This window comes from Cervus canadensis, chromosome 11, assembly GCF_019320065.1.
Source record: "Cervus canadensis isolate Bull #8, Minnesota chromosome 11, ASM1932006v1, whole genome shotgun sequence".
Classification (NCBI taxonomy): Eukaryota; Metazoa; Chordata; class Mammalia; order Artiodactyla; family Cervidae; genus Cervus; species Cervus canadensis.
In genome coordinates, this window is record NC_057396.1 from 76,140,607 (window position 1) to 76,154,389 (window position 13,783).

Here is a 13,783-nt window from a genome sequence, read left to right on the forward strand (position 1 = left end):
TTTCTGAGCCTCCAATATCCCTGAACTCGTGTCTGAAGACGGAAGAGCCAGCCAGGGACAGTCATCTTTTCCAAGTGTCATTGGACATAATGGAACCTTCACCCTCAGCCTCCAACACATTAAAGAGTGTCCCTACAAGTTCCTCTCAGAATTACTATAACTATCTTCTTTCTCTTCCTCAACTCTTTTTAACCCAATTTTCTTCAAGTACCAATTTTCAGGATAAAGGTAAATATAATTCTCTTATCATTTTCCAAATTGTCTTTCTTTTTTGTTTGCAAGTAAGACATCAAGTTTTTTAAAACATTTTCTTACTACAACTACACAGTATTACAGTGACATTACAGATTTAGCCATCTTCTCCGGAGGGGCCTAGACAAAGCAGCCTACGTAGCATGAATTTCAGCTCATGTTTCATTGAGTGTAATTGCTTTAGTACGTGGTGCTACTTTCTGTTGTACAATGACACAGTTGTGTGCATACACATATGGCCTCCCTCTGAGACCTCCCTCCCGCCCCCCAAGGCCATCACAGAGCACCGAGCTGACCCCCCGTGCCACAGAGGTTCTCTCTATTTTAGACGTGGTGGTGTGTGTAGGTCAGCCCCAGTCTCCCAGCCCGTCCCTCCCAGCCCTTCGCCCCCGGGTCCACACGTCCATTCTCCATGTCTGCATCTCTATTCCTGCCCTGTAGATACGCTCATCAGTGCCGTTTTTCTAGAGTCCACCTTTATATGTTAAAAAGCGATATTTGTTTTTCTCCTCTGACTTACCTCGCTCTGTATAGATTTGAGAATAGATGTGAGACACTGCTGCCTTCTGGCTAAGTTGTACATCGTAACAAGCACAGCTCAAGCTCCAGCACTGGTCTGAGGATTCTTCCCTGGTGATCCAGCGTCTCCCAGTAGATTTCCACTTCCCCTTTGACCTCTGGGTTCTCAGCACGCACATGCCGCTCTGATGGAGAGTTTTATCTAAGAACACTAACCTCACAGCATTTTGAGGGCAAGTAGTCACTTTTTCTGTCTCTTATTTTAATGACTGCCACCTCTGTTCTTGTTAAGGACCTGCTGACACCTGACGGGCTTCCCTTGTAGCTCAGAGGGTAAAGAATCTGCCTGCCATGTAGGAGACCCGGGTTCTATCCCTGGGTTGGGAAGATCCAATTGAGAAGGGCATGGCAACCCTCTCCAAGTGTTCTTGCCTGGAGAATCCCAAGGACAGAAGAGTCTGGCAGGCTACAGTCCATGGGGTTGCAGAGTCAGACGCAGTGTTAGTCTGAGTGACTAACAGACCCAGTATTCTTGCCTAGAAAGCTCCCTGGACAGAGGAGCCGGTGAGTTACAGTCCACAGGGTCGCAGAGAGTTGGACTCGACTGAGCGACTGAACACACACACACACACCTGTGACGTTTGCTCCTAAACACAGTTGCCACTCTTTCTCACTATTATTTCAGCTGGAAGATCTCCTTTCTCAGATTCTCAAACTGAAGCTGCTTGGGATGTTTCTTAATGCTGTGCCCGCCCCTGCCTCCCACCCGGGCCCCAAGGAAGGTCAGTCTCCGCCGCGTGTTTCCCTCACATCCTCACTCTGGGCTCCCCTCTGCTTTTACGTTCTGTGAAGTTCTTGGGCATGTCCCCTCAGGGCACCGGAAAGATCTGCTTGGTTACCTTCTGTATTACCTTGAAACTCTTTTGCTCTTGAACATATATACTCATACAGAGTCAAGATTCATTGACCTCTTTTGGCCAGTCCCCAGATTTTTTAAGTATCCACATCTCCTGCACAGGGCCCTTGTGTTTTTACAAACTTAGTTCTGACCGTAACCCTGGAAATGATCTAGCTTGGTTTAAGGCGGGCTGCATAGTACAATTCCCCCAGCAAACGTCACTGGTGGGTATGCGGGCTTTCCTGGTGGCTCAGACAATAAAGAATCTGAGAGTAATGTAGGAGACACGGGTTCGATCCCTGGGTTGGAAAGACACCCCCCCAAACCACCCCCAGGCCCCGGAAAAGGGAAAGACTACCCACTCGATTATTCTTGCCTGAGAAATCCCATGGACAGAGGAGCCTGGCGGGCTACAGTCCTTGAGGTTGCAGAGTCAGACACAACTGAGTGATTTTTTTTTTCTTTTTTAATGTGATCTAAGCTAGTGCAGTTACGGTGAATCTCAGGACTTTTGCTTGCAAAGCGCTCTGTCTCCCTCCACTGGTCACAAACAGGGAGCTTATGCCCAGTAGCCATCCTACAAGGTTACATCTAGAACTCTTAGGAAAAATGATTGTTGTCTTTGTCTAAGGAGCACCTTGGAGGACTCTATTCCAAAGGACCATTGGCCAAACTGAGTGATTCCTCCTTGAGAATAGAGTTCTTAATCAATGGCACATTCTTCTATAAAAATATATATCCTCATGGGTAGGAAAAACCCTGTCTTTTGAGAGTAGGTTTTATTTTTTAGAAGCTATAAGGGGACTTCCCTGGCAGTTCAGTGGCTAAGACTCCACGCTTCCACTGTAGGAGGCACAGGTTCAATCCCTGGCCAGAAAACGAAGACTCTGCATGCTACATGCCACGGCTGAAAAATAAAAACAAAATTTTGGAGACTTCCCTGGCAGTCTGGTAGTTAAGACTCTGCACTTTCACTGCAGGAGGCTTGGGCTCAATCCCTGGCTGGGGAACGAAGGTCCTGCAAGCCATGTGGCAAAGCCAAAAAAAAAAAATTTAATTAATAAAATAAAACCTACAAGTTACTCAGAACTGAGTAAACAGGTACACATCAGTGTGAGAGAAGTATTAACTTTTTTAAAAAGGAGAACTTTTAACTTTTGAGTGGTTTCCTTGTTGCTAAAACATTAGTCCAGAAGACAGAATCCCCTTTTGGACAAATATAAAACCACTTTCATTATGAAAATAAAAATTTTCACTTCTTAATTTCACCTTAGTAAACTGCGGTTTTTCTTTGACATGTTTAAATACATAGGTTCTACAGAAATCTCAAAATAGCCAATCCTTAAAAAAAAAAAAAAAAAAGTTACCACCTGAACGTTCTTTCTGGTTAAAACCCCAAGTTGATTTTGTCCAACCCCAAACCAACCATGAACACCACCATATTAACACCTGCAAACACCATACAGAGTCACATGCAGTCAAGAGGATGTCTAGAAACGGAACATGCATTTTGCTTAGGCTGGTGCTCGGCCAGGACGAACGGCCAGCTGGCCGCCTGCCTCATCAGCCCCCTCACAGCTGGGGCGCATGTGGACTTCCTGTTTTGTTCAATGTCACTATCGCCACTTCCTTCTAACCCTCAGATCCCCCTTACCATTCACTCCAGTAAAGAAGGGCAATAGGATAAAGCTGGCAAGAATCATTGCATCCACTTCTGCCCTCCTAGAAGGTCTGTCCCCATATTAATACTCTAAAGACTTCCATCTGTTTTAAAAATTCAGTCCTATTTTAAAAAAATACTTCCAGGGAAGGGGATTTCCTCAGTGATTTAAAATTTTTTCATAACAAATAATCATACTGTTATTTTTAATAATATCATGGTAAGAGAGATACGTTACAGAGTGTATCAAGATCTCTTTTGAGGAAGCATGACTCCTTTTAAAATTGACTTGAGGAAGAACTTGAGAAAGTCAGACTCTTGAATAGTCTGACAAGCTTTTCTACAAGTTTACTCATAATATTTTTCAGAGGAACAAATAACTAAGTGGAGTTTTTTTTTGGGGGGGGGGCGCGGGGGGGAGGTTGGATTTCCTAATCCAAACTGAAAAATGGTGAAATGAGGTTTAAAGCATCCTTCTTCAGAGATGCCCTAAGAACAGCCATCCTGCTTGTTTTCATGTGACAACTGTGAAGTCGAAGGAAGATGCACATTTCACTTTTTAAAATAGCTTTATTGAGATATAGTTGATATACAAGAAAATTGAACGAATACATACAGCTTTATGAGTTTGGAGATATGCATGCACATGCAAATATGAATTCACAACCGCCCAGTGGAAACTGTTTTCCTCCAAAGGTAAACAAAGCAATAAAAAAATTTAAGAAGCTTTGCCATCTTTTAATCAATCACTTAAGTGCAAAAAAATAAAGTGAAAGCTACAGGCTTAAATTAAAAGTCAATGACTAGGAGTCCCTCCTTTTCATTTCTTCTGATTTAAAGGAAAGGGGCCATTGTATGGAAGTAAACAAGGGGTATGATACAAACTTAATTGCACATTGTGTCTAGTATATAACATGGGAAGCAGAAAATTTATCAAACTAATATGACACTGAGTCATTAAAACCACAGGTTCCTTTATTTATCAGTGATGTCAGGATTCAAAGTTTTCCAGTTAAAATCTACTTTCTCTTGAAAAGGAGAAATACACTGAGGGGAAAGACAAGGAACAAGAGTGACACCGTGATGCCCAACAGCAAGAATAAAGCCCTACAGCTGTGACCACCACAACGGTGTAAAGCAATCATCCTTCTATTAAAAAAAAGCAGGGACAAAGCCCGCAGCAGTGACCGTGGGAAAGTCGGCCACAGGGAAATGGGGGCAGCTCAAAAGACCCAGTTCCTAAGGCCAAGCAGAGAAGATCGATCTGCGGGACCATCAATAGAGGTGAAAGTGGAGAAAGCTGAGGAGGGCAGGAGTGGAACAAATGCGTGCATGTGAAAATACACCCGCACAGGCACTGGACAGCAGGCCCCAGATCAAAATTCAACCGCATTGTTAAAACAAAAAGAAGGCTTGAGATCAAAACTTTAAGCCGGAAGCCTAGTCACGTCACCTCTAGACGCTCCCTTCCTTGTCCATCACCTTGGCTTTCTCTCTAAGCCTACTGAGCAGAAGAAGGTCAGGAACTAGAAATGTACGCTTGCCTCTCTTGGCTTAAATTTCCGCGCAGATCGGAAGAGGGCGCGTGTGGGCTCAGCTGAGATCACACCGGGAAGAGCTTGTTGAAGCAGGGGTGACAGTAGGTCTTGTCGTTCTGCTCCTTGAAGACCCCCTTGGACAGCTGCGTCAGGCAGAAGGCACACGTGAAGTGCTCGGGGTGGAACCTGTAGCCCATGGCGCTGATGCAGCGGCCCGTGATGGGCTGTCCGCACCCGTGGCAGAGGGTTCCCCGGCGCCGATGGTAGTGCAGCTCACAGAAGGGGCGCCCGTCCAGTTCGAAGAAGGAGCCCGTAGAGAAACCGCTAAAGCAGTCCTGGGAGGTGGGGGGAAGAGAAAGACAAGGGGTGCGGATGTCAAGAAGGAAAGTATCAGCAAGATTTCAGCCTGGAAATCCCTGCCGGTTTCCCACCAGTGGACACTCAGAGGTTAGAATATCGCCCTTCTGCAAGCCAGACGAGCAAATGCCCACATGGATGTGGTGTTTCGTGTTTCTTTTTTCAAAGAAACTTTTGACTTTGTATTGGAGCACAGCCGATGAACAAGATGGTGATGGTGTCAGGTAGACGGCAAAGCAACCCAACCATACATAAACATGTATCCATTTTCTCCCAAACTCCCCTCCCATCCAGGCTGCCACATAACCCTGAGCAGAGTTCCCCGTGAGATACAGTAGGTCCTTGTCGGTTATCCATTTTCAGCATAGCAGGGTGTACATATTCATCCCAGACTCCCTAACTTTCCCTCCTGCTCACCCTCCCCGCCTCCTCGGCAAGCTAAATTCACTCTCTGTGAGTTTGTTTCTGCTTTGTAAATAAATTCATTTCCTCTGCTGTTGTTGTTCAGTTGCTAAGTTGTGTCCGACTCTTTGCGACCCCATGGACGGCAGCCTGTTTCTCTTTAGACTCCGCACAGAAGGATGTCATACTGTACTTCTCCTTCTCTGCCTGACTTCACTCAGTAAGACAATCTCTAGGCCCACCCATGTGGCTGCAAATGGCATTATTTCATTCCTTCTCACGGCCGAGAAACACTTGTATTTCTTTTAAGAAGCCCCTGTCAAACTCTCGCCCTGTGCTGTGAACCCTCTTACCAGCTGCACCCCAGAAAGGAGAGCCCTGCCTCTCCCGAAGCGCAGAAGATAAGGGAGTGTGCCCACCCTGCACACGAAGCACTCTGGATGCCAGACGGTGCCCATGGCCGAAAGGTAGTTTTCCAGCACTGGCCGGTTGCAGCCGCCACACCGGGGTGCGAACATGCCCAGGAAGTCCTTCCGGCAGTACGGCTTCTTGTCCTTCTCGTGAAAGCCTGGAGAGAGGGAAAGCAAGGGTTTGCTCTTGCGGTTTGAGACCTTAAACCAAGTTAGAGACGGAGGAGAGGGCAATGACCTAAACTCTCCCACGTTCACAATGTGCTAACAGACACCTACGTCAAAGGGCTGTTAGCAGAAACCCACGGCACAGTGCAGCGATTTCTGAACCGGGCCTGGTTCATGTTTGCTGTTTGTTCTGTTGCCAGATGGTGTCCGAGACTTTGCAATTCCATGAGCTGTAGCCCACCAGGCTCCTCTGTCCATGGGATTTTCCAGGCGAGAATACTGGAATGGGCTGCCATTTCCTTCTCCAGGGGATCTTCCTGACCCAGGGATCAAACCCACGTCTCCTCTTTACCACTAAGCCACCAGGGAAGCCTGCCTGATTCGGGCAAGCATTTAATAAGCGTTAAGGTCTATACCTCCTCAAAGCCTCTGCACTAAGTATTCCATCGGCCTCTGCATTCCCAGACCTTGATATGGCGAGCCCCGCCTCGTGTTTCAGAAATCAACTCAAAGGTCCTCGAATCAGAGAGAACCTCTGCAGCCTGTATCTATCTCTTCATCTTTTTTTCATCGCCTTTTCTCTCTCACTGGAATGATTGCTCTGAAAGAAACTAGGTATTTTTGGTCTGGTCACTTTATAATCCCCAGTATCTAGAACAGTATCTGGGGGGGAGAAAAGTGCCTAACATTTAAAAAGAAAGCAATATTAAATAATAATTTCCAAATTGATGCAAAATCCAAATGTAATAATTCAAACCATACAAACACGTGAATTAGAAACGGATGGGGGCTTCCTTGGTGGCTCAGTGTAAAGACTGCACCTGCCAAGGCAGGAGACACGGTTAGAGCCCTGGTCTGGGAAGATCCCACGTGTCACAGAGCAAATAAGCCGTACGCCACAGCTGTTGAGCCTGTGCCCCAGAGCCCGGGGCTGCGGCTACTGGAGCCTCAGCGCCCTCGAGCCCGTCTCCCCGACAGGAGAAGCCGCTGCAGGGAGGAGCCCACGCCCCGCGGTTAGGGAGGCGCCCGCCTGCCAAAGCCGGAGAGACGCCCTCACAGTGAGAAGGCCCAGCACAGCCAGCCCTAAGGAAACAAAGAATGCGGTTTTTTAATGGATGGGTTCCTCTTTAACTGGGGAATAGAAAACTGTGATAAAATTGGCTCACATTTCAAAAGGAAGCTAACGATTAATAAATTTAGCTACATTAAAAATATATAGGAATGACTTACCAAAAAAGATCATTAGCAAAGACAAAGAGAAACTGAGGAAAATATTTGCTAATCATGTATCAGAAAAATATAACTAAATCAAGGAGTTCCAAACTGGATATATGATTTCAATTATTGTTTTATAAAATGTAAAAAAAAAATAGAAAAATCAATCTCTAAACTTTTAAGCAAGTTTTAGCAAATTAACCATACATCAAATTGATAACACGACTAAAGAAGGCAATAATTCATTCAATGGCTTTAAAACACAGTTTTTTGACTGTATAATTTATTTATACATAGGCTGTATTCTAAAAAGAGCTACAAAAATCTTTTAAACTTTTTCCAATAAGGTTATAAAAGCATTTATTCATGGTAAAACCATTTATTCATAGTAAAACATTTTTTCAGTTTTCCTGTATGAGATGTATTTCAAGCTAACTAAATAGTTAATGATGAAGTGGTACTGTTTATGTAATCCCATCTAATAAACACTGATAGAGTGATGGAAAAGTCACCATTTTACAACTGAGATCACTGGTGATAGGCAATGATCATCAACAGGGAGCTTGAAAACGGAGGGGTGAGCCTGACACTGCTTGCAACCAGTGGTCAATCAGCATCAGTAAAAGGAGGTCAGGCTTCCCTGGCGGCTCAGACGGTAAAGAATCCGCCTGCAATAAAGGAAACCTGGGTTCGATCCCTGGGTCGGGAAGACCCCCTGGAGAAGGGAATAACAACCCACTCCAGTATTCTTGCCTGGAGACTTCCATGGTCAGAGGAGCTTAGCGGGCTACAGTCCATGGGGTCATAAAGAGTCAGACAGGACTGAGCAAGCCACACTTTCATTTTTCAAAAGTAGGTCAACCAGTCATTACATACCTCTAGACATGACTCAACAACAAGTACATAGCAGCCAGTATCTATGACCTATTCTCCCCTAAATACTAAACCTAAACTGAATCAGGTCTCTAGGTCTACATTAACAACTTACAGAAAATACAGGAGAAGGCGGGGTAAGATGAAGATAGAGCAAATAATGTAAACTTCATCATGAGGCAGCAGCCAGTCAAATCAAGAATATGGGACATTTTACAGAACATAGGTGCCAGTTTCTTAATGAATCAATGCTACAAAAAAGTGAGGAAGAGAGATTGTCACAGAGTTCAAAAATTTTGAGGGATAAAGCAGTCAAAGGCAGTACCTAAAGGATCTTGCTTGAATCCTGATTCAAACAAAGCAACTGAAGAACACCATCTAGAAACTTTAGAAATTGGGATGTGGGTTTTAAATGAAAATAAGGAACTGTTAACTTTGTGAAGTACGAAGGGTGTTTATCAGTTGGAGATGACGTGTGCTGAAGTATTTAATGGTGAGATGATATGATTTTTTAGGATTTGCTTTTAAATTGTTCCCTCAAAAGAAAAGGCTAGGTGGTTTAGTAGTGGTTAGAGGAAATTTCTTTGGCAAAATGTTGGTATTTATTGAAATTTCCATAATAAAAAGCTTAAAAATAGATATATTAAGGTGTAAGTGCTTTCGTTTTAATACTTGAAATGTTCACTGTGAGGTGCAGATTAGAAAACCCCTGGCTCGTAAAGATCCTGTGTCCAGATGATGCGAGATAAGAAACCCACGGTGACCGCTTTTAAAAATCTTTGAAGTAAGTCTGCTTCACAAATAGACAACTAGCCCAAGAAGAAATACTTTTAGGGGTACTGTGTTCAACATGATGATTAAGGGTGAAACATAGAAGAAACTATTGAAGTTCCAAGTTTTGCTAATTAGTAGTTTAATTTCTAATTAGCTAAGTAGTAAAAACAGTGTTAAATAAATATATACTCAATGCTACAAAGCATATGGAGATATTCACATATTTTTATATTCCTAGTGACAAAGATGAATGTTACTATTCCGTTATTCTTTTAGAAAGTCATTTGATAATGTGTATCAATACTCTTAAAATATATAAATATCTCAATCCTAGAAATTAATCTACATAAATAATTAAATAGAAGAAAATTCTATGTTTACAGATAGTCATTACAGCTCTACTCAGACAACAGAAGAAATCTAAATATACTGTTACAAATACATTTAGTTGTTTTCAGTATTTGGAACTATCAATAATGCTTTAGTAAACATCTTCAGGCATATAATCTTTTAAAATTTGTCTACATGAAGCCCTGATGGAATAACTGATATTATTAAAATTATTATAAAACTATTAAACAACATGGGAAAATGCTTAAGCGGAAAAAAAGGAATTTCAGGTATACTGTAACTTTTATATATACATAAATATTAATAAATGTAGAAAAATATTGGTAGGACAAATTTTTTGTTGCACTAGGTCAAGAAGTTAATAGATTACAAATAAAATTTTACACAAGGTCTTACTGTCTTCACATTAAAAAAAAAAAGAAAAATATAATAAACTGATTTATCCTCAAGCACTTACTCGTGTGATATATTCCCTCTGTTTCAAAAATCATTTCCTAAGACACCCAGATGGTTTGGTTCTTATCTTAACTCAGTGGTCTGCTTAAGGGAACAACAGCTAGACCACTTTATTTCAAGTAGAACCCTATTCCTCTCCCTCACCCCCTCTCCTAAGGTACAGAGAAGTTAGTTATCAGTCAGTTGGCTAGTTTGATTATTATCTGTCTTTCTCACTAGAACATACACACCACGCACGCAGGGACTTTGTCTTCTGTTACTGTCTCCCTAGTTCCTAGAATAGCACCTGATACATTCACAGAAGCTGCTCAAAAAAGATGCATCGAATCAGCAGACCTGTGAACAATACTACAACGACAAGGTTGAGACCATCGGCTTCAGAAAACGGTCGCCCCGCATCAAGATTAACTAGAACATGTATAAACAGGTAAACTTTTCTAGAAGAAACTCTCCTTAGCATTTACAAGGAGATTCCACCTAAAACAAAGAGGACCAGTAGCAATCCCATTTTTGCAGCACCTACTGTTTTACTGGTTCCAACTGAGGGTTCTCCCTGCAGGACTAAATTGAAATTAGATTCTTCATAGCAACCCTCCCATTTTACAAGGGAGAAAAGGGAAGCTCAGCGAAATTACAAATAACCAACTAGGCGGTGGAGGAACTGATTCAAATCTAGGCCTAACTTCAGAGTCTAACTTGGATGTCACGTCCCGGACCTTAAACGCATTGTCACCTTGATCTCTCTGTGGGAGCAGTTGAGCTCAAATATCATAACCCAATAATTCATTAAATAGGAGAGCTCGCTAACTGCGCCCCACTCAAACAGCATGTGAGCAAAACACAAGAAACATTATTTCTATAAACACACTTTGACAGTAGCAACCAGATCCAAAAAAGGCAACAGGAGGAGCCGGGGGCTCAAACCCAAATCGTGCAGTTGCAGTGGCCCATAACCTCGGGTCATCTTGTGAGATGCCTTGCCTTGTTCAACTACGCTTTCTTCTAAAAGCAGACGATTTGATAGATTTCTGAGGCCTCTAGATCTAAGAATGTAAACCAGTAATGTTTTAAGCTGTCCTGTGTCCTTCTTTTCTGCCTCTGAGACAAAGAAGAGCTCAGCTGTTCTCTTTGTCAAAGAACGTCTAGAGTCTGCTCAAGGACAACTGAAAGTGGGCATGCTAAGTCACTTTGGTCTTGCCCGACTCTCTGTGGCCCTTTGGACTGTAGTCCACCAGGCTCCTCTGTCCGTGGGATTTTCCAGGCAAGAATACTGGAGTGGGGTGCCATTTCCTCCTCCAGGAGATCCTCCCGGCCCAGGGATCAAACCCACGTTTCCTATGTCACCTGCATTGCAGACCGATTCTTCCCCTGCTGAGCCATCAGGGGAAGCCAAGCAAACCAACACCCACAACCATCTTTCTTGCTTCCGCGGCACACGCCTATAGCACACATCCATCACCTGGGGACTGGGTCAACACTCTCACTGACTGCGTGGCCCCACCCCACCCACTGCTTCTGATTCAGGAGGTCGGGGCTGGGGCTCGAAACTCTGCATTCTTGACAAGGCCCCAAGCTGATGCTGGTGTCTCATAAAACAAATGGGGTAGAACTGAGCTTGCCTAGAAGTAGGTGTTACTTGAGAAAATTGCGAGACAGGCCGACTGCCCTAGGAAAGACCCTCGTCTAGGCATTTACAGGGTAACTGGTCTCAAGCATGACACAGCGGGGAAGTAACAGCCTCTGTTTCAGCTCAGGTGAGCCCCGGGAGAGGACTCGAAAGCAATCAGCCCAACTTGCTGTGATACCCCTGCAGTGAGTAATCCAACAAATTGAGAAAGTTTCCGCACTTAACTTTCCTGGCGGCTCTCTCCGGGGCCAATTACTCTGGAGGACGGATAAGAAACACTAACAATTTGCAAAAGTACCTTCGAGAGAAGAAGGGTGTTTGTACTCCGGTGAGGCTCGCAGCCCCCCGGGAAATTAGGGGGCACCTGCGTGGCCTGGATAATGAACAATTAAAGAGAAAGTCACGGGCACTGGGGACCCGGACCCTGTGGGAGGATGCTAAGGGCTGGTGTACTTAGCAACGTGAGCCTTAGAGAGGAACCCTCTGAACTGAAACAAAGATGCAGATGAATTTAATTTCCCAGGAGGCTCAGCAGTCGCGCAGTCATTACAGAAACTTCATGTGTGACTATGTGACTTGGGGCCAGGCAGGATGCCACCTAATTAATGGACTAACCATATGGCAAGAGGCGCATTTACAGAAAACAACGATGAAAGCAAACATACAACCCAAGCTCCAAGCTCCAAGAGGAGCTTCTGCTTAGCAAAGGGCCTTTTCTATCACTTATCTCAGTAAATACACTTTAAGCGTGGCTTCATATTGATTATATAAAGTCATAAATGACCAAATTAGCCTTGTCTAGTTAGAAGGGGCCCAAGCCATAGACAATATGAACTAGCTACCTTCATGGCACTTCCTGGTTATCCTATGGATAGGGTATTTTTCTTTTGTATCTAACTTATGTCTCTTCTTGAAATATGTATGCATTGTTGTCTGCTCTCAGGCACCTTCCACGTCGTAATTATCCATGGGCAGTATTCGCTTGCTGACTCTTTTACCCAACAAACCCTCAGACTTCTATGGCAACCAGTGCAATATAAATTGACCATGACTTAGATTAAATCTCAATGAAAAATGCTGTTTAACTAAAGTGCAATCTAAAAATGAAAGACCTAATGATTTGTGAAAAGCACTGAACAAGCTTCAGTGAGCAAGCAAATGACTACAAAGCACTTTGCTAGCAGACTTTATCAGTGCTACTCTACCCAGGTCTGTCTTAAAATAAACTGCACCATGTTTGTGCCAAGAAAGTAAAGAGACCCAACAGCAGAAGAGGGATTCAGTCTCCATCAAGGGGCAGTTACAATGGCGCAGAAAAAAACATGGAACTTGCAGACATGAGACTTGAGTCTAAATTCCAGTTCTTTGATTTTCTAGCTGCATGACTTAAAAAAGAAAATGACTTTACCTCCCTGATGCTCAGTGCTTCCATCTAATACTTGGTAAAATTATTCTCCCAAAGTTGTGGTGGGGATTATATGAATAATAGTTAGCAATATACATAGGGTTTCGCAGGTGGCACTAGTGGTAAAGAAGCTGCCTGCGAATGCAAGAGGCGTAAGAGATGTGGGTTTGATCCCTGGGTCGGGTTCCATCCCTAGAGGGCAGGGCAACCCACTTCAGTATTCTTGCCTGGAGAATTCCATGAACAGAGGAGCCTGGAAGGCTGGAGTCCATGGCATCATAGAGAGTTGGACCCAACTGAAGCAACTTAGCACACATACATGTTAACCTGCCTGATATTTAAGACCTGACCTCCAGGAGAAGTAGCATAACATGGGGCTTATCTTCATACCCTCTTGAAACATCACTATCACAATAGGTAAAGAATTATTTAAAACAGAAAGATTCATGGGAAACAAGAGAAAAGGGAAGACCATGCCACAGGTGAAATATCAAAATCGTCTAAAATTTAAATTAGCTGTTAGAGTGGCATCTAGCTTGGCAGAAACAAAACAAAATAAACAAACAACAACAGCAAAAACCTGAAACCTAGATAATGAAAGAGGGAGACGCTGGTAAAACTGAAGCCATCCTGGGGCTTCCTGTGGTCCAGTGGTGAACATTCTGTGCTCCCACTGCAGGGGGATGGGTCTGATCCTTGGTCAGGGAACGAAGATCCCACATTCCACATGCTGAGTAGCATGGCCAAAAAAACCCTCAACCATCCTGAGCTCCAAAACATCAAAGGGGCTCAAGCTCAGCTTATTTTAAATTCATAAAATAGTCTTCAAGGCTGGAAGCAGGATTGGTTCAAAGTCTGAAGAACTGTCAGAAAATCAG

The 13,783-nt window shown here is 43.7% G+C and overlaps 1 protein-coding gene across 7 annotated transcripts in view; it reads right to left on the reverse strand.

Annotated features, from left to right (window-relative positions):
• Positions 1-3,879: 3,879 nt before the first annotated feature.
• LPXN (leupaxin) overlaps positions 3,880-13,783 on the reverse strand; it is a 38,441-nt gene continuing 28,537 nt past the window's right edge. For 5 of the 7 annotated variants that reach the window (XM_043482258.1, XM_043482254.1, XM_043482259.1 and 2 more), the window contains 2 exons: positions 5,980-6,194; positions 3,880-5,202 (listed from right to left, as the gene is read on the reverse strand). In XM_043482258.1, coding sequence (XP_043338193.1) covers positions 4,933-5,202; positions 5,980-6,194 — 485 coding nt within the window. In that variant the 3' untranslated portion in view covers positions 3,880-4,932. The remainder of the gene's footprint in view (positions 5,203-5,979; positions 6,195-13,783) is intronic. The other 2 variants (XM_043482256.1, XM_043482257.1) reach the window with 1 other exon arrangement.